An 18,911-nucleotide genomic window follows, 5' to 3' on the forward strand; every position below is an offset into this window, starting at 1 on the left:
AGCTGAACGAAAGCTTGATCCTGTGGTTATGATTACATTTTGGGTTGTAGGAATAGACAATTGTATTATGCTCCTATGCAAACACAGAGCAGGTTTCTGACCAAATTATTCAATCTTTTTGAAAAGTCACATACTGACTCCTTCCTCCATCTCAAAACTAATCTAGGTGTTAACGGTTGATCCATTTACTCACAGTACTTACAAAAACCTCTGCAACAAGTTAACATGATTATAGTGTAGAAAGCTCTTCTGATACCATTATGACTACACAGGGGATATATAAGAAAGACACTTCACCAAGAAACTTAAGAGTCTAAATACAAAATAAGTTGTCTTGTAAAGTGAGCATTGGGATTTTTAAGGGGAGATGGAGAAGTTGGTTTAGTTCTCTTTTTTCCCCCTCCTGAAAGACTTGCAGGAAAGTGAGGGGTTTTTTGTTGGCAAGGATTGAACTAAGAAAAGCAGCCACTATCCCAGAACAAATTTACACATGGCAACTATGGAACAAGATGAGAGTTCACAGCAGTGTTTTATTTGTGCTGGTATTTATACGGCTGCCTTCTACTCCTAAAAATGAGTAAAAGAGAGTAAAAGGAGAGCCAATACTTCAACAGGAATCCATTTTGCTTTTCCTCCCTATTATAACTTAATTTGATGCCCTTAACCTGTAGGTCTGACATTTTCTTAGCATCCTGGCATTCCTAAATGAACAATAGATGCATAAAGGTTTTTTTAAATAATAAATTAAGGTCAAGTTAAGTGATTAATGGGTTCTTTAATGTGTTATGCTGATTTTGTTCCAAAATAAGCAGCTGCTTTATATGAACTGCTTAATTTCTCTACAACAGCAAATAACAAAAAGTAGAAATCACTCCCACACGAGTCTTTTAAAGCTCATGCTGTTCATCACATAACAAGCACACAAAGTAACCTGTTGTCCCTGAACAGAAAACTGTCCTCACATGAACCAGTCCTATACAAGAATACTATATATTTTCACAGATATTCACTGAGCAAGCTCCTCAGTAACAGTTAAGAAAATAGCAAAGTTAAGAAAGCAATTGATTTTTAATTCATATCCATATTCAGACCCAACAGTCAAATTAGAATTTGTGTATCTATCCCTAAGACAAATCAAATACGACTTCTCTGTCATCTTCTAGAAATCACCATGGATAACAAAGCTAGCCCATGCAAACTTCATGAATATTGTTAAGCAAGAAATATTGTAACTCCCCCCACAACTGGTTCAAGGGACTTGACAACAAAAGATCTCGTACCTCTAAGCAAAACCCAGATTGAAAATACAAGTGACAGTAGCTTCTCACAATTGTGGAATATCAGAAGGAGCTATAACCCACAACAGATTGTTCAAATCAGCCTCACTCAATCACTCGAGCACTTCTTTGTTATGTAGTCTCATCAGAGAAATACTTGGCAGCGTTCACATGTAAATCAGCAGCAGCTTTTTGGATCACCTCTTAATGTAGAATCAGCTCAAACTTTTCAGAATTATGATGTTTCCCTAGAACGCTTTTCAGAAATACAATGCACTGCTGAAGACTCAGGCAGATGGCTTGGCTGAGTCAGTTCATGATTTGAAAATTGTCTCCAGTCAGATTTAAAATAAAAAATAAAAATCAGCAAGTCTTTTCAAGATTATATTACACATAAAAAAGCAGCAGTTACTGGAAGATACAGGGTCATGAAACAGACTGCCTCATTCACTGATCCCAGCCCCAGGGTTAAATGCTACCTAAATTATTTGATTTCTAAAGGAATTAATTGGTAGCTTCGGTCTCATTCTTGGCAGATAGATCACCACTGCACCTAGCAATACCTGGCACTGTAATGTGTAGACCTCACCTTACTCCTGTTCACAGTTCCATTCTTTCATGCAGCTGAAATGGAACTACCTACACAACTAAGGCAAGCAGGAAGAAGTTCTTATGGCCAAATAAAAGCCACAGTTGGAAAATGCCCGGAGAACAAACCACCCTCTTGCATGGTTCCCTTCAGTGAGAATTAAAAGCCACAGACGAGCCTGTGAGAAAAAGTCTTAGTTCAGGTTTTTGCCATAAGAAGTCTGCTGAGCTCTTATTGTTATTTTTTAGTTAAGGAACATCTTTTATACACAAGTTAAATTAGAAACTGATGGAGAAATTATTCTCTCCCATCATCTGTCAAGGGAGCATAGATTGACCAGCTGCACACTACTCTCTAGACACACTGGAAGCTTTGCAAACACTGCAGTTCATTACCTGTAGATTATTATGCTTGCTCTCTCATTGATAGATAAGGAAACTGTTTGCCCTCCAAAGCAAGTCACCCCTGCATTCCCTGTTTCAACTTACAGCTCAAAAAAAAAAAAATATATATATACACTGATAACTCTGACCCTATGATGTACCCAGCACTAGAAAGAGATCCAGCTCCACTGACCAGACACCTTCTACGTCCCCGTCTCTTGATGGACGGAGCCTCCTATGGCTGAACTCTGTAAGTTTGACTAGTACACAGAACCCAGGTCTTATTCCCTGAAAACAAAACCAGGTCCCAAAGCAGTGGTGAGTCCAGGGGAAGAAGTGAAGGCAGGGGGCTGCTCTTTTGTTTGACATGCTGAGACAAACCTTTGTGTGGTTATTTCATGTGTGTCAGGGGCCCGATACTCCACTGATTTATTCTTCTTTCAGACCAGAATGGCCAATTAAGTGAGGGTTGAATCAGGCCCCTCGTATATAAACGGATCATTTGAAGTTATACACGTTACTTTACATGGAAAAAATTCAAGCTTTTAAAATATGAGCATATAAAATATAAAAAGACATTTAAAGTGCGCGCGCGCGCACACACACAAGCCAGTTTTAGTTTGCACTGCCTGTTCAGTAGAACAGATAGCCTGTTCTCTGACTCTCTTTTAACTGCAAACCTTATACTAGCTGTGTATATTTTGGACCCTTTCCCATCCTACCATGATTTCCTGTCTGAGTCTGCAGCCCATGGCAACAGCAGAAAATTGGAGTGCAGGCTTCGCAGATGGTGGTAGGCCAAATGCCCTGTGCCAGTTTAGTATCTTCTTCCATAACATATGCATTATCTAAGTCTTGGCTACATGGCAAGAGTTACCTTCATGCTAATAAATTTTATTTATTTTAATTTATAAATTGTGCTTGCCTTAGGGAAGCTCTGGCCTTCTGCAGTGAACATTAGAAACCACAATCGTACAGCCTTACATATACATCATTATACTATAAAGGGAAAATGATATTCTGAACTGCTGTCAAGGTAGAAGAAAATTAACACAGTTTTATCACTCAGTTCCAGCAGGTCACAGGTCACTGTGACCATTTAAAAACAAAGCAAAACAGTCCCCTTCCCAAATCTATTGATATGCAGCACATACATCATCCCTCAAAATAAGCTATGATGAAGGCTGCATTTCCACATGTCTGCAACAAAAATACGAGACCCAAGATTATATACACAGGGAAAAGGTGCCAGAAACAGTTCCAGGGTTGCTTTCTGCTGGGAAATGTAGTGTTAAACATGAATCTTCCTTGAGTGGCTTTAATAAGAGACTCTGCATCTGGCATTGCGCTGAGAGAATGGGGCCAGTGGGAGTGATGGGGGGAAGGACACACTTTTTTGAAGAAACAATATTAACAAGAACATACCAGTCACCCACATCACACTCACTGGCACAGCTACAAAACTACCTCAGTGTAGAGATGCTTTAAATCCCCCCTGCCCCCAGCACACACGACAGGACATCCAGAGTTTCCATGGAATGAATAGTCTCCATCAAAGCTTCTCCCACCTCGAGGTGTAAAGCCCTTAAGTTTATTACAAAGTACTAAAACAAAACTACCTCAGACAAACACGTGGCCTCAGTCCAAGTGATTTCAGTGGAAGAGCCCAAGCAACTGCTTCAGAAAGAATCCAGTCTTTTCTGATAAGAAAAATCATTCCTTCTGCTATTTTAACGAATCACAGACTAAAATCCATGAACAACTGCTTTATTCCATAATGAGACTCTCTGGTCTCTCAGCACTAGTAAATAAACACACTGTATCTTTTCCCTCAAGCCTAGTTCACAACTCTGAACTGTTTTCTTGACTTTTTGCCTTTCTCTTCTTCTACCTACATCACACCAGGTAGAAGCATTATTCAGACTTAAGAGATTCACACACCTATTCTGGATACCAATCAAAACCCCATTAAAGCTAATGGAAATGATTCCTTTGGCTTCAGCAAGATTAAATTTTACGGTAAATGGCACTTTTTGCATGGATTTCAACCTTGCTTTCTGTAGCAGTTCATTGACAATGACTCTGACAAATTTCCTACTTGATGATCTTGCTGACATCACCCTCAAATATCTTATAAATGCAAACAAAACTGATACTCACTCAAGTCAAAATTTCCACGTAATACTGCCAAAGCATAAGAGAACTTTTCCTAACACTTCCTGGAAAAAAGAAAACAAACAACAACAAAACAACAATACAAAAGACCAAACCATGAGCCCACAGACAAGCTTTTAGAAGTTTTTATATATTGACAATAGAATGAAATGGTTTATTAAACACAACCAATAAAGATGTCTCTTGGTTGCCTACTATTATAGCTTTCCACCTTCTTCCTCCTACTCTAAGTTAAACTATCACTTCAGAGAAAATATTCAGACACCTTATAAATTTGATATAATAACTTAAAAGTACCAGAAACCATACTAAGACCATAATAAAACTGTATCTGTTCAACTCTTGAGCGATTTTTATGATCGCTAGACTAAACAAAACTGCCAGTGCAAGTTGAGCGCAAAACAGGGTGGGGGGTGGAGGGAAGATAACATTCAAATGAAAGAGCAGAAATTCAGTGTGCAATTAACCAGAAATTATATCCACCTCCAGAGGTAATATATTTCATTATATTTTATCTTTTATATTATTACAACCTACATCCATCCCTAACATTTTGGTTAAACCTGTGGTATTATCTCAGGAAATTGCACAAGAACTGAAAAAGCAATAAAAAGGAAACCTCTCAACCATTTGTGAGGCAGAAACAGATGAGCACTTCTGAGGACAAGTTCGCAGTGTGCACCAGGCCGTTAACATTTCTCATGACGTGTGTTACCAGTTCTTCCCAAATTCACCACACAGTAGAACACTCCAAAAAGACACCTCTGAAGTCAACGCTCCAGCGTTAACGGTAGAGAGGGGGGGGCTCTGTGCCTCCATGTGTGCATACTCACCGCAGAAACACCACACCAGCTCGTGCCCCTGTTCCTCTCAAGCCATACCAGCACCTGACACCGCTTCCTCACCCATCAGGGAACGCTGAGACACACACAATTTCAGATTAAAAGAGGCTGCAGGATCATCAGCAGATCATTCAAGTAGAATCAAAGTTAAAGATAAGTGAACTGTCTAAAAGCAACTAGAAAACCGGGTTTTTGCTTTCATCTACTAGTTTTGACAAGTGTCTGTGCTGCATGGAGTATTGGGCAGTCATTTGAATAAAACAAGTAAACACAAAATTGACTTCTATGAAATTCTATTAAAACATCAAAAATCCAAAACAGTTTGAAGAAAAAAAAATGAAGCGAAACTGGCCTAATTCCCTACTTAAACTGTTTGCCAAAATCCAACTCTTGCCCTTCAGCTAAAGTAGTAGTGTGCTTTACTCACGAGCAATAAAACGTATTAGAAGAAAATCTATTCACTGTCATCTTGGAATTAATCAGGAAAAAAAAACCAGAGCTATATAGGATCAAGAAAATAATATGTCTCTGCATGTTTATCTTTTTAATGTGTAAGTCCCAGCGTAAACACGTAGTCATACTTTATTCTCCAGTCCCAGGCAACACACTGCAGATTGGGCTAGAAATGAAAGCAACACAAGTATCCAATATGGACTGCAATGTTATAAACACCAAAGAATGGGACAAGCCAATCATGTCTTCTGTAGTGTTCCTTTCCTCTCATCCCTGAAATATCATAAACAACATTTACTTTGATCTTGCATAGCCCCATAGCAAATTTATCAGTTGTTATAAATCTACACGCATGAACTGTAAAGCTGGTCTGAAATGTTTATTTGGCTTCAGTTCTTAGTCTCTATCCCATGATTATACCACAAATACCCTTCAACATCTCAAGCATTTTGGTGTCATTACACAAAAACTACAGCAATTATTTAAGCAGATTTTCCACTGTTTTTCTCCTTTTTGCTTATGTCAAGACTTTGTCATTTTTCGGACAGGGAGAGCCAAATGCAGTCTCCTGATAGACTTCTGTGGCACTGGAACAGAACAACAAAGCATCACAGGTCACTGGTTAGCTTTCTTCTAAGAACTTTTTAAAAATAAAATAATAAAAAAAATAATCAGGGCTTAGACTTCACTTTCAACTTGCTACTTACACATCACCATTTGTTTGCTTATCTTATGCACATTCTCAGTGGAAGACAGCATAGTTAGTGTAGAGAGAAAGCCTCACACAAAATATAGGAACGATGTACGCTGACCCAAGATGATTAAAAAGATGCTTTGCCTTCTACTGTCCCTATCACCGGACAGCCTGAAAGCACTTTACACAGACGACTGAATGAAACCTTGCAGCATCCTCCAGAAGCCGGTATTTTACTCAGTTTAGACGTGAAGCAGGTTAAATTGCCTGGTGAACATCAAACAAGTTTTAAGAAAGAAATTGTCCAGGTGTAATAATTAAACAACCAGAACAAGACGGACAAGTGCTCAGGCTTACAACTAATCTATGAGTTGTCTGGGTCAAACCCATATGAAGAACACCAGACAGTTTTTGCTTGGTTGACAGGAAGAAGGTTAAGTATGTTCACACCAACCCCTGTGACCTGATTTAACAATTCACACAAGTTACAGTCCACAACCTCGGCTATGTTGTATGTCTATTCCAAAGAAATGTTTCACGTTAAGATCATAGTAAAGACCAATCCAAAGAACTGCCTCCTAGAGGACCACCACAAAAAACATCAGCCAGACTATAGCTAATGAAATCACATTATTAAATAACAGGTTTTGAGCAGATGAGGAGGAAGTTTACAATTCTAAGGGACTTTCATCTGCAAGTAACACATAAGCAAGTAGGTTTTAATAAACAAGGATTTTATAGCTCAGAATGCCACTTAACTTGAATTGAAAGGACTGATCCTTTCCAAAGCAGCAGTTACAGCATACCCTTTCCTCAGAAGTTACTGTCATGTTATTAATTCTATCCCACATATTCCAAGCTCACAGAAGCTGCAACCGCCACCCAGCATGCTGCAGGCAGACACTTTAATTACAGGTTGACAAACAACCCTCAGCCGTGCCCTGCCCATAGCTGGCCTGTCCCAGCGCTGGTCTCTCCTTGCTCCACTTGCCAAACATACCAAGTCACACCCGCTGTAGCCAAACGTTTCCTAAGGACCAGAATGAGCTCACAGTTCCAGCCTAGTTTGTGACCTAAGTCAGAAAGCAAGTCTGGATGCGTTTGGGCGAAAGGAACAAACCTTTTGGCATTTGTGCATCCCTTCCTCTTTCAATTATTGCTTTCTTATGATAAGGCCTGCACTGCCAACAAGGATACTCCATTTAAAAGGCTTTCCTCACTCAGAAATGCACAATGTGGAATCCTTAAATTGACTTAGATGCTCTCAACAAGGTCCAGCAGTTGTTGGGGTTTTTTGTTTGTTTTGGGTTTTGTTTGTTTGGGTTTGTTTTTTTTTTTTTTAATGTAGCTCTTGTTCTATAGGGGAAGGAATCAGAGTTCTGTTGAAATATTTTTATCCCAATTTATAAATTAAGAAAGCATGAAGCCACCATTGTACTGGTTTTACCATTGCCTCAGGATTGCTTACATTTAACCAAATGTCATGTTAGGCACTTATTTTCAAACTAACATGTAAATTAATCCTATTAAAACAAGAGCAGCACCATAAATTGTTCATTTTATTCTTTCGTTCATCAGCCTGAACTCTCATAGTTCAATGTGAGCAAATGGACATTTTCTTCTGTTGACTACAGGTGGAGTAGAACTTAGTCAACAAGAGGTTTTTCTTAATGTCCAGAGTGCAAGACTGCAAAGTCCTGAGCCTGTAACAGTGTGAAAATGTTTATAAATAAGGACCACATATATTGACTCGAAAAGCTTAGCATTGACTAAATGCAAAATGAGAGCTAAAATGTAAATGAAGAATTATTTTGATCTTTTTTCCAAACATTCAGAAGAATAAAGATTGCTAAAGGATTTCCTGGGCACTGCTGAGTACCTAGTGGTTTTACTGTGTTTAGAAACCTCTGTTTCTCTTCTTGGAATCCTGCTAGCACAATGGACAAATTGCTCACAATAAACACCTGTTCATTTTACATTTTACTTTAAGAAAGGACAACATAGCAATTTAGCGAAGATCATAGGATTAATATTACCTTTGGTCTTATTTTCCCATTTTCTTGCATTGCTGTAAGATGAGTTCTTTTTAAAAGTGAACTTCCTTCTAGTTCAACATTCAGATCTTGGGTTTAAGCTCCCAAGCGCAAACAGGCACTTTTGAACTTCGGTTCTTTCTGAACTTATTTAAGTGCTTGAGTCCTAAACCTATGCCCCTCTGCAACTTGGGAATTCTGTAATAAGTGAATTTTATACAGTCTATTGTAAATAAACATTTCCAGTACTCTACTTACATGTCATACAACAGAGGGCTTTATAAGCTTAAACATTTCCCTCGTAGCATTGCATACCCACGCATTACAACACTAAGCCAGGGAAAGGGAGAAAAAAAATGAACAGATAAGGAAGCTCTAAATGCACCATTAACTAGACTAATTGAATCATACCAGGTATATCAGCAGAAATAAATTATTACAACATGAAAACATTACAATAATATTAATACCCAAACAAGATTTTTCAGTGTAAAAAGATCTTTCATCTCAACTCCATTATCAAAACACAATTTATTCAAAATTCACTGCCACCCTATGTTACTACCGCATTTAGTTTTGGAACTGCCTCACATTAGGTAGGATTAAGATTCCAGTACAGCTAGAATATACACAATATCCACTCACTGGGCGAGTGCTGCTCTCGGGAAATAGAAGGCAGTTTGTAGTGCTGGAGATCAGCTAGGGAAGTCCACTGACAACCATCAATTCTGACGGTAACAATGAGTATAGGTTTCAAATCACATGAGAAATTAGACGGGGTACATAAAAAAAACAATCCAGTGGCTCAGTTCAGAGAGACTAGCTGACCGTATGCAAGGCCTTCGAACCGGAAATGAGACAGTTTAATTTCACTTATTCCAATATCAGAAGACATGTACATCAACCATACCGTATTTTGTTACTAAGAATATGAATACTCAAAGCCCATTCCTCATTTTCTGCAGACATAAAAAAATGCAAGAACACCCCAAATATCCAAATATTGAAGAGGTGTTCACTACTAAACTTTCAGCTAAAGCAGCTTGGTTTTTCACCTGAAAAAATGAAAAAAAAAAACACCCACACAAACGATACACACAAAACCCCCTGTTATAACTTAGGGTTTTACATACTAAGGATAAAATTCTGTCCTGGCCTCAACAGTATTTGCTCAGTTCAAAGCCCTGGCTTTAGCAGTACAATAGACTTCAGCTTTGACACAACAGGTCACAGACTTTTCTCTCCAAGAGGTTCCTTCTTCACAGGCCTAGCTCCTCAGTTTCCCAGGGTTAAACTGTCACTGACACCGATCCCACTTGAAATCCAAATATCAGTATTTGCTGCTGGTAGTTATACACTGAGGGAGTTTCAGCACTTGCTCTTTAACCAACTAAATTGAAAGGACACAGATTTTATTGCCATGGTGTAATAGCAGCAATTCAGAGGATTAAGAGCATTATTGCTTCATTAATTATTCTTCATTAATTATTACTATCATTAAATAAAATATAGACAGACATAAAGCCCACTATAAGGGAAAAAAAATTAGGCATTTTAGCTTTACTTGATCTACCCTTCAACGTAAGCAAGATGCAGATCTGCAGATGTTGGGGGTTTTTTTAATTGTGCATCTAGTGGTTTGTGTTTGTAGGAGAGGGGAGCATGTATATACAAGCACTAACATTTAGGCTTAAAGAATTTGTCCCTGTGGGTTTGTGGATATAAATCCAAGCTCTTGAATGTGTAGGAGTAGAAGCACACAAGCTATGCTGGGGGTACATTGGTACAGAGGTGAACGAAGCCATAGTTCAAATAGGATCAGAGTTACAACCAGCTTATCTAACGTGGAAACGGGCATGTAGGTCTATCATATCCCTGCCCAGGAATCCCCAGTAAGCAACGCTGCTTCAAACTACTGCTTCAGATATGACACAGAAGACAGAGGGGTGTGTTTGATTTTTTTTTAAAATTATTTGCAAACCACCTGTAGTACCGCTATACTAACCTTGTATTCCTACTCAGCTTAGTTTATTGATTGCATTTGCAGCTTTCTTCCCCAAAACACACCCCTTCCAACATGCAGTTTTTTTCCTGAATAGTTGTGAAGCTGATAGCTTATTAAAATTGATGAGGCTCTTTATGACCATACATTTGTTCAGTTCAGATAACAAAAGGCCATTCTGTTTATTGAAATGTTGTAAATTTTTTTTTTCATGCTGGATTTCAGTACAGTACCATGACTACACTGAAATAAAAAAGTTATTTCAAATAATTTTGATAACTATAAAAAGAATTTTTATAATGGCATAGCTGTAAAAATCCCCAATGTTAAAATCAGCTATAATTTTTAACTTATATTAGTGTAAGAAGAAATAGAAAAGAAAATGGGGTTAGGTAGTGATACTAAATGCAAAGTCCATGCTTGATGCTTAGTAGGGTGTGCTGCAGCGTTTAGTATCAGAAGAAAATTCATCCCTGGTCTAATTTTATTGAGTTCAACTCATTCCCTCCCACGATGAGGAAAGGTTACACATTCCCCCTTCAACCCCTTTGTAAGAAAAAGGTCTCAAGACACAAGTAGAACTTATTTCAGACTCTGTTTCTGCTCATCCGCTGAGCAAACCAACAGGCTACTTTGTGGATTAGTTCATCCACAGAGTACTTGAAGTGTTTTGGCTAAGAAGTATGTGAAGAAACAGTGTTACCAAGCTAAATTCCCCCCCCACCTCCCTTTTTTTTCCCCCCCAGAAACAGCTGTCAACACTTATATCTACAGAACACCAGGATGTGCTGATGCATTAAATAGCACAGCAGGTGTATTGGCTGTCACAGGAGTGTTCGGCAATAACCAGATAGTTAAGTACAATGTAAACGCTGTAGTTAATAGGGCAATAATATCAAAATGTATTTGCAGTGCTGACAGTTCAGATTCTAATGAACACACCAAACACAGGAACATCAAGAATCACATTTCCAAGGTGAAGTCATATCTCTCCTCATCTTCCAACAAATATTTTAAATTAACGGACTCCAATATTCCGAATTAGCACGTCTCAAAATTCCTGTGAAACTACCAGATGCATTCTCTACTTCAGCTCTATCAAACCAATGCATACCATATATCTCCATGTAATTAAAACAAAATACATATTCTAATTTACATGACTTTTTTTTTTTAACCTTCCTGTAGCTATGTTGTTGCATAGCTGCTTATCATTTTTTGCTGCTTTTGTTTCATTTTCTTTCCAGCTTGTGCTGCATTATTTTTGCAACACCTCACCTAGACTCTGTCTAAAAATGCCTCCAAGGGCAAAGTCTTACCACACCTAGAGAGCTTTACAGAGCTCCTTATGGCCATAAGTTCAGATGACATTCCTCCTTCCAAGGCAGAGACACTGAGTCCCAAGCATGAAGTCAGAACTGACACTGACAGCAGAAAACATCTCATAGAAGCAGCAAATAGCTGATTAAAGAACAGCTTAACAGAAAGGGTGAATAAATAAGCAAGCCACAGATTATTATTTATTTAAAAATATTAGAATTCCTCTTAAGCATTTACAGAGTTTTAAACTTTACCCTTCACTCACCACGTGTTGATTAAAACACATCTGTTACAATACAGAATATTAAGCTTTCAGCCTCCAAAGCCTTAAGAACAGTGACTGGACTACAGTCTTTGATGGGAGATTAGTTACTGAAGAAATACAGGTCTAAACCTCAGTCTCTTGAGAATTTACAAAGATTTATGTATTTACTTACTGTTTCTTGGAGTCCGAAGCAGCATGCTATCCTGATCTAATAATGAAAATGGTATTCAATAGATCATAATGCCAGAAAGGTCCATTATGATAATCCAGTGCAATCTTCTGCATAGTACGCTGCCACGGATTTCTTCCAGAGATTGCAATGCTTGACTGGAGTTAGAACTTAACCTCTAAGTGCTTTTTATCTCTAACATCAAACTCAGTGCTATAAAACAAAACCCAACAAACATATGCCAAGCTCACAATTTACAAGTAGCCCATTAAAATGCTCTTACTATAAAAGAAACAAAAATGAGAGTAAACCAAGTTTTCCTGTTCCATGTACTGGAATAAAACCAGTTATTTTACCGCTACATCTACCTCAGATTTAAATTAATGGAAAAGACAAGATCATTTGAAAGCACTGTGGAGAATGATGTGAATACTGCTAATTTACAATTCCTACAGGGAGAAGAATAAAGAAGTTATTTCAAGCTTTTCTGCATCCATATAAAATCATTTGTGGTCTTACAACTCCAAGAAAAGCCATTTAGAAGATTCACTGACTTGTGTCAGGAAAAATACTAGTGACAGACTGTCACAGGAAATTGCAGGATACCTTCGTGTGTGGTTTTATTCAATTTTCAGACTTAAAAAATGCATTCAATTATTGACAGAATTGATCTGAAACGAACAACAAAAGAGGCAACAGAAGCCAATCCTTCTGTGGCCAGCGACTGCTTGGTATTACACTACACAAGCGTTATCGTAACTGACCATTTGGTGGTTTGAATATTTATAAGCATTTCCCTGCACAGTCACTCATGTTTCCATTGAACACTAGCTTCCATTCATTCATGGCAATTTTTCCAAGAAGGAGGTTTCTCTTAAGAAAAAAAGAAAAAAAAAAGCTCTGCGAGGGCCTGACTCTTCCTGTCCATTTTACACAGAGAACCTGTGTGGCAGAAACACTGCGCAGAGAACAGCTGAAGTGCACGTTTTACTTCACAGAACCACAGTATTTTACTCCAGCTTCTCTAAATAAGGAAGAGAGGGAACAGAGTCCTCTTTTTGGACCTGGTGACAAATACTCCCATGGTACACAAAGAATTATGACAAGTGTTTTAGCAGAGGACAAGACATCCTCATACCTTTATACTCTTCCATCTAACAGCTTGTAGTTAAAAAAGTAATGTCTATGTTTGACTTTTAAAGTTAGTTATGTCTTCTACCAGTGCCAAGAACACATCCCAAAGGGCTCTTCACATTTATTTCAAATACATTTAGTAACACTATCAGTGGACAGAGGGCAGATAGAGTGCACAGGAGAGGTTTTGTGAGCACTGTAATAGCAGCCACCCTCTTAAGTTGTAATTTGAACCAGGCTGACCCAATGGGGACAGCCGCTGCACCTACCCACTAGTGATCTGAAATCGCGACATTCCTGCTTTGGCATAAGGTAACTGCAGGAAATCAACGCACCCAAGGAGCAGAAGTTGAGTCAGCCCTTCTCTGACAAAGTATTTCATTACTAACTTTCACCCAAGGTATATTTTTTCCTCAAAGAAATTCCGCTCCTTTACTTGTCTCTCGTTATGAGAGTATCTTTTGAAGAGGACCAAGCCACTTGGTTTTATAAAGAGTTAAATCTGAAAGATATTATGCATGGAATATCTGACCATAACAATGAGGCCAGCAAAAGTAACGAAACTGTGTGTGGTACACAGAACAGTTTTCCAAACTGAATGTTTCTCTACATTTCCCATGGAAAAATATGGTACTCCTCAGTGTGACAATGCAAAATAAACAGTGCAGCCTCTTAACAGAACTGTCATGACTTAAGCCTTTCAAATCACTCCTCAGTCTCATCAAAAGACGCCAACATTCCTCCATCTGCTTATTTGCTTAACTGTTCAAAAAGTCTGCTTTTCTAAGCAAATTAGAGGTAAGTACCTTAATGTTATGTTATTCTCATTATTGAGGCACCCTCCTACATACTCACTTGAGCAAGCCAAGCACAAGCTCTTGTTTACTGCACGAGTTTAACTACAACACAGGTTTCTGCTACACTAGAAGGAAGTCCAAGTAACACGTAGTTATACACTCTTGCTCAGAAAACGAATTTTACTACTGCAAAGAAAAAAATTAATGTTGTTTTCCCTCTCCAGGCTGTATGTGGGAATAGCACCTTTAAGAGGAAACTGCAAGATACTCACTATAATGTAAGTTTTGTTTAAAAACAATAGTGGTATTTTCTGAAGAGCTGCTTGTAAAGCACATTTCATCTTAAGGTTAGAAGCACATTGATATGCCAGTTATAGTAAAAATGCTCAACACAGCAGCTGGTAGAAAGTCAGGAGACATTTGTTAGGACAACAGGGCTTGGTTTCCCACAGCCTCTGCACCTTTTATAAACTGATACATCTTAAGAATAAAGCAGGATCATTCTTGCCTGGTAAAACCGTCGTGTCTGCTTTACACACACAGAAACCACAAGCAAGATGCAATTCAGATTAAAAGAAAAACCAAAAAAACCCAAAGTCCATAGAAATCAATGATTTTACTGTAAAGCTTGCTGGTACAGAGATTAGAAATTGTAAAAGCTAGATCTTACCATTAGCATTTTTCCCACAGATGAGATGCTCATAAGGTTGCAACACTCCCCAAAGTTCAGCATCGTTGTTGATAACCATCTCCAGGATTTCAGCCGAGATCTCCCCTCCTCCACCATCCGGGCTCTGACTTGCCAAAACCCTAGCCTTAATCTCTTCTACAAGGTTTTCCATGCAAGCAGTTAAAGAGATGGCTGCATACTCATGGATCCTAACTGAGATCCTAGTGTCCACCATCCACCTGAAAAACCTCCCCACGGAAAAGGTAAGGCCACATCTGGCTGATTTACCTTTCCTCAGTCCATCTCCAGCACTCATGCTGTACAGAGAGAGCGCCTTGACAGTCGCCAGGACACAGCTTTCCGACAACGACCAGCTCTGGATGAGCTTGATAGCGCTCTGCACCTCAAACCTGGTGCACTTGGAGTGCATCACGCTGAGCCGCTGAGCTTCCCTGGAGAGCCTGATCAAGGCGCGCCTCAGTAACTGCGAGAGCCGCCTGACAGCTTCCTGTGAAAAGGTTCTGGTATTGCCATCTCCCTTCCCTTTTCTGAGTATTTTTCCAATGTCTTCTTCAGTCCAAGGGTATTCCTCTAGATCCGGCAGTTTAGGACACTTGGAAAAGATATCTGCAACCTCGGGGTCTTCCGGCAGGACAGTGTTCACGGTATCCCAGCTGTTATTCCTACTGTTCATGGAGCCCGAGTAGTACCACCAGTTGCCTCTGTGCTGAGAAGAGGTGAAAGCCTGGGAATTGGACTTGGAAGAAGAGAGACTAAGGGACCTGCAGGAATCCCCTGCCCCATAACCAGAGTCCAAAGTTAAATCCTCCAGGGTCTTCAGAGTAGAGCTGTATATCCCAGCCATAGGAAAGACGGGTTAAACCAACCGCAAAGAGCACGAAAGGTGAGGCTGGGACAGATCCCTCGTGCGCCTACCGAGCCGGAGCTGCCCGTCCCACCAGCGGCGCGGGAGGATTCGCAGCACAGCGGGCAGGAGCCCTCCCCGCACGCCGGCTCCACCGAGGGCCGGCTACCTCCATCCCGCAGGGAGGCTGCTCTCAGCCATCTTCTGCCTCGGGGGAGGGCCGGTTGGCGGCAGCCGGCGGTGGCGAGCCCCGGCGCGCCGGGCCGCCTCCTGCCCGAGCAGGGCGCGGGGCCGACGGAGGGCGCGGGGCGGCGGCGGGGCGGGGCGCGCTCCGCGGGACACTTGGCGGCGGCTCCGACTCAACTTCGCCGCGGGTCTGCCGGGCGGCCCGCACCGCCGCGTGCAAATGACCTGCGGGGAGAAGCACCAATCAGCGATGCCGACGGAGGCCGCGTCCGCCAGTGAAATCCGAGATGGGCGGTCCGTATGCAAATAGCGCCGGGAGAGGCGGGGCCGATGGCGGAGGAGGCGGGGCCAGCCGCGGCACTCCGGCGGACTGCGGGACCGGGCGACCCCGCGCGCCCCACCGCCACCGGCCACGCTCGCCCGGGGTGGCCGCTCGCCCGCCCTGCCCAGCTCCGGGCAACGGCGCAGCGACCGGGCCAGGCGCCGTGGTGGCTCCCCGGGGCGAGGGTCACGCACGCCCAGCCCCGCGGGAGTCACCGACTGAATGGAGGATTGTGCGGGCGGGCGCGGGGCCGGTGCGCCGGCTGGTGAAAGGAGCCTTTGTGTGGCGGTTTACACAGCCCTGACCTTGAACCCTGAGCTGGCTACGGAACGGAGGTGCCTGGTTTGTCTCTCTCCTCCCTCCGCCCATGCGATGCTCCTGCCCGGGCCGAGGGTGCCCTCCCTCGGCTGCACCGCGCAGGCCGGAGAAACCTCACTCCCGGCATCAGGTCCTCAGGTTGTGTCATTAAACTTTTAAACGCATTTTTCACATCTTTCTACAAGAAGTAACCCCCACAGAGATCACAAGGCCGCTACTATTTACGGCCACCCGACCACCACAGCGTCCAGTGACCTTTCACAGGCTGTGGAACCCCAAATGACATTAGCAGTGGGCGACAAGGATCGGCCACCGAGAGCGAAGGTGGCCAAGAGTCCCTCCTCCGTACAGACAACGGCAGTGACTGCAAATACGGGTGTTTGGCACATTTCAAGCACTGATTTTTCAACAGCTTTCTTATTTACAGACGCGGCATTTTACTTCTGCTCTATAAGATACACAGAAGCTCTGTGCTCGTTTTCGCTCTACAGTGGCGTTAGATATTTAAAACCCGTGGAAGAAAACTTCAGTCAGGAATTTCAGCACTCATTATTAACCTTAAACCACTACTGCGGTGACTCGCAGGAAGCAAGTCTCTCCTCCTTACAAAGATGGCATCCTTCTCTTAGAGTAGCCTGGTTGGTATTGCTTGTGCTTTTGCAGAGTATATATATTTTTCTTCATTATTCAACTAAATAGATACCAATCAAAAATTTCAAGTGTCATGTCCTGTTGTCTTTTAGTTGTACGAGGGCAAAAGGTTTTGCTTGAAGTTGTCTAAATTTGTAACAGTAGACTGACCACGATGACGCCCACTTCATAAGGCAACAAGGAACATGACAAATGCTTTGACTTTTTTTTTTTTGGTTAAAAAAAGTGCCGAGACAGGTGCATTTAAAAACTCTACAGGTAAATGGAGCAGCAATCTATTCTCAGTGTCCAATACTTTCCTGTAATGACTCCTTACAACAGAAGAAGCAAAAGGGTTGTATTTGCAGACAACCTGACCAAGTGTGCAGTGCTTTCACACGAAGGCTGGAGCTAACGGACCCTTGGAGCAGCTGTTGCACCGGCCACCTATTTGCATGGCTGGCAACTCACTGCTCCACAGATTTTTCTCTTATCTGGGATACAAGAGATTTCCTACTTCAAAGGCATAATGCCTTACAGGATCTCATTTTGTATTTTTGTACTGTGGTATACACGTTGCTTAGTGTCAGTGAAAAATATATCAGAACAACTATTAAATATGAATGAAATACTAGAAAAATCAGATCTTTTACTTCTGCACTTCTGCTCACAGGATCAAGCAGCTTCTGATTATACTAAAAGACAAAGTACTTAACAGGGCATACTGACTTCCCACTAGCTGACCCTCAAAACTGCTTTAACATTACATCTTCTTTCATCTTTCTTAGATCTAAGCCCAACTACAATTAATCTCTTTGCTTTTTCATAGCTTCTCCCCATGAAAGCACAAACATGAAGCATAAGTTGGCTAATAAAACCAGACATAATTCTCCCAAAGTCATCCCAGTTTATTTGAAAATCATAACACCTCAGCACTTTGTGCTCCACTGTCAGTTCAGAAATAGGTATTTTTACTACACAATTCTAATACCTCCCTCGGTTATCTTACAGATCAAAGCTAGCTCTGCTATTTTGTCACATTTTTCAGGTGCGGTCACTACTTTTAAGTATTTCAAGCCCAGCAAAGACAACACATCTGACAGTACACATGGTAAATAGGTGCCTGAAGGTAAGACAAGGCATTACTGATCCAAAGGACAGAGTTTTAAGTCTCACGCATTCAGTACATTCAATCAACATACTTTTAAAAATATTATCTTCCGACTCTTACATCTGTATTTAATCCTATATACTAGGTACCCTGGAGTACAGCAGACTTCTTAACCGTGACTTTTGGTAGATTACCATGTGGTGTCCATCCCTCACGTCCCTACATCTCTCCACTGCCTCCTCAAGGGTACAAGGGTACGATGTGTTGGTTCCTTGTCTGCATCTCTAAGGTCATACACAGAAGACCCATGTCTTCACACTGAACTCTATACGAATGGGAAACAGGCATAAACCCAACCTCTATCACCTCTTTCTCACTAAAACGCCTTTGTGCTTTGTTTTGCGACACCTTTTTGCAAAAGCTTTCTCTAAAATTCATCCTCTTCTGTCTACATCTTAGGATTCATTTCAATCACAAAAGCAAGCATAAATTGCCACTGAGAATCGCTACATAGCTGGCCAACAGGAACTTGACATTATTTGGGAAAAATGCAGCTGTGCAAGTATTTGACACATTTCTACAAATCATTTCTATTCTTTCCCTTTATCACACTTCTCCAATACTCCCACACAGTTTGTTATTCCTACCATTCCAAGTAATTTAACAACACAAAAAT

General features: G+C 40.9%; 1 protein-coding gene across 6 annotated transcripts in view; it reads right to left on the bottom strand.

The window, feature by feature from the left end:
* ABTB2 (ankyrin repeat and BTB domain containing 2) overlaps positions 1-18,911 on the bottom strand; it is a 158,794-nt gene that overhangs the window by 120,390 nt on the left and 19,493 nt on the right. Inside the window, exon 1 of one of the 6 annotated variants that reach the window (XM_074841597.1) lies at positions 14,804-16,060. The exons of the other annotated variants lie outside the window; for them this stretch is intronic. Coding sequence (XP_074697698.1) covers positions 14,804-15,668 — 865 coding nt within the window. The 5' untranslated portion in view covers positions 15,669-16,060. Of the gene's footprint in view, positions 1-14,803; positions 16,061-18,911 lie in introns of those variants that run through there. 6 annotated transcript variants of the gene reach the window in all.

The sequence above is a fragment of the Strix aluco genome, chromosome 16 (genome assembly GCF_031877795.1).
Source record: "Strix aluco isolate bStrAlu1 chromosome 16, bStrAlu1.hap1, whole genome shotgun sequence".
In the NCBI taxonomy this organism is placed as follows: domain Eukaryota; kingdom Metazoa; phylum Chordata; class Aves; order Strigiformes; family Strigidae; genus Strix; species Strix aluco.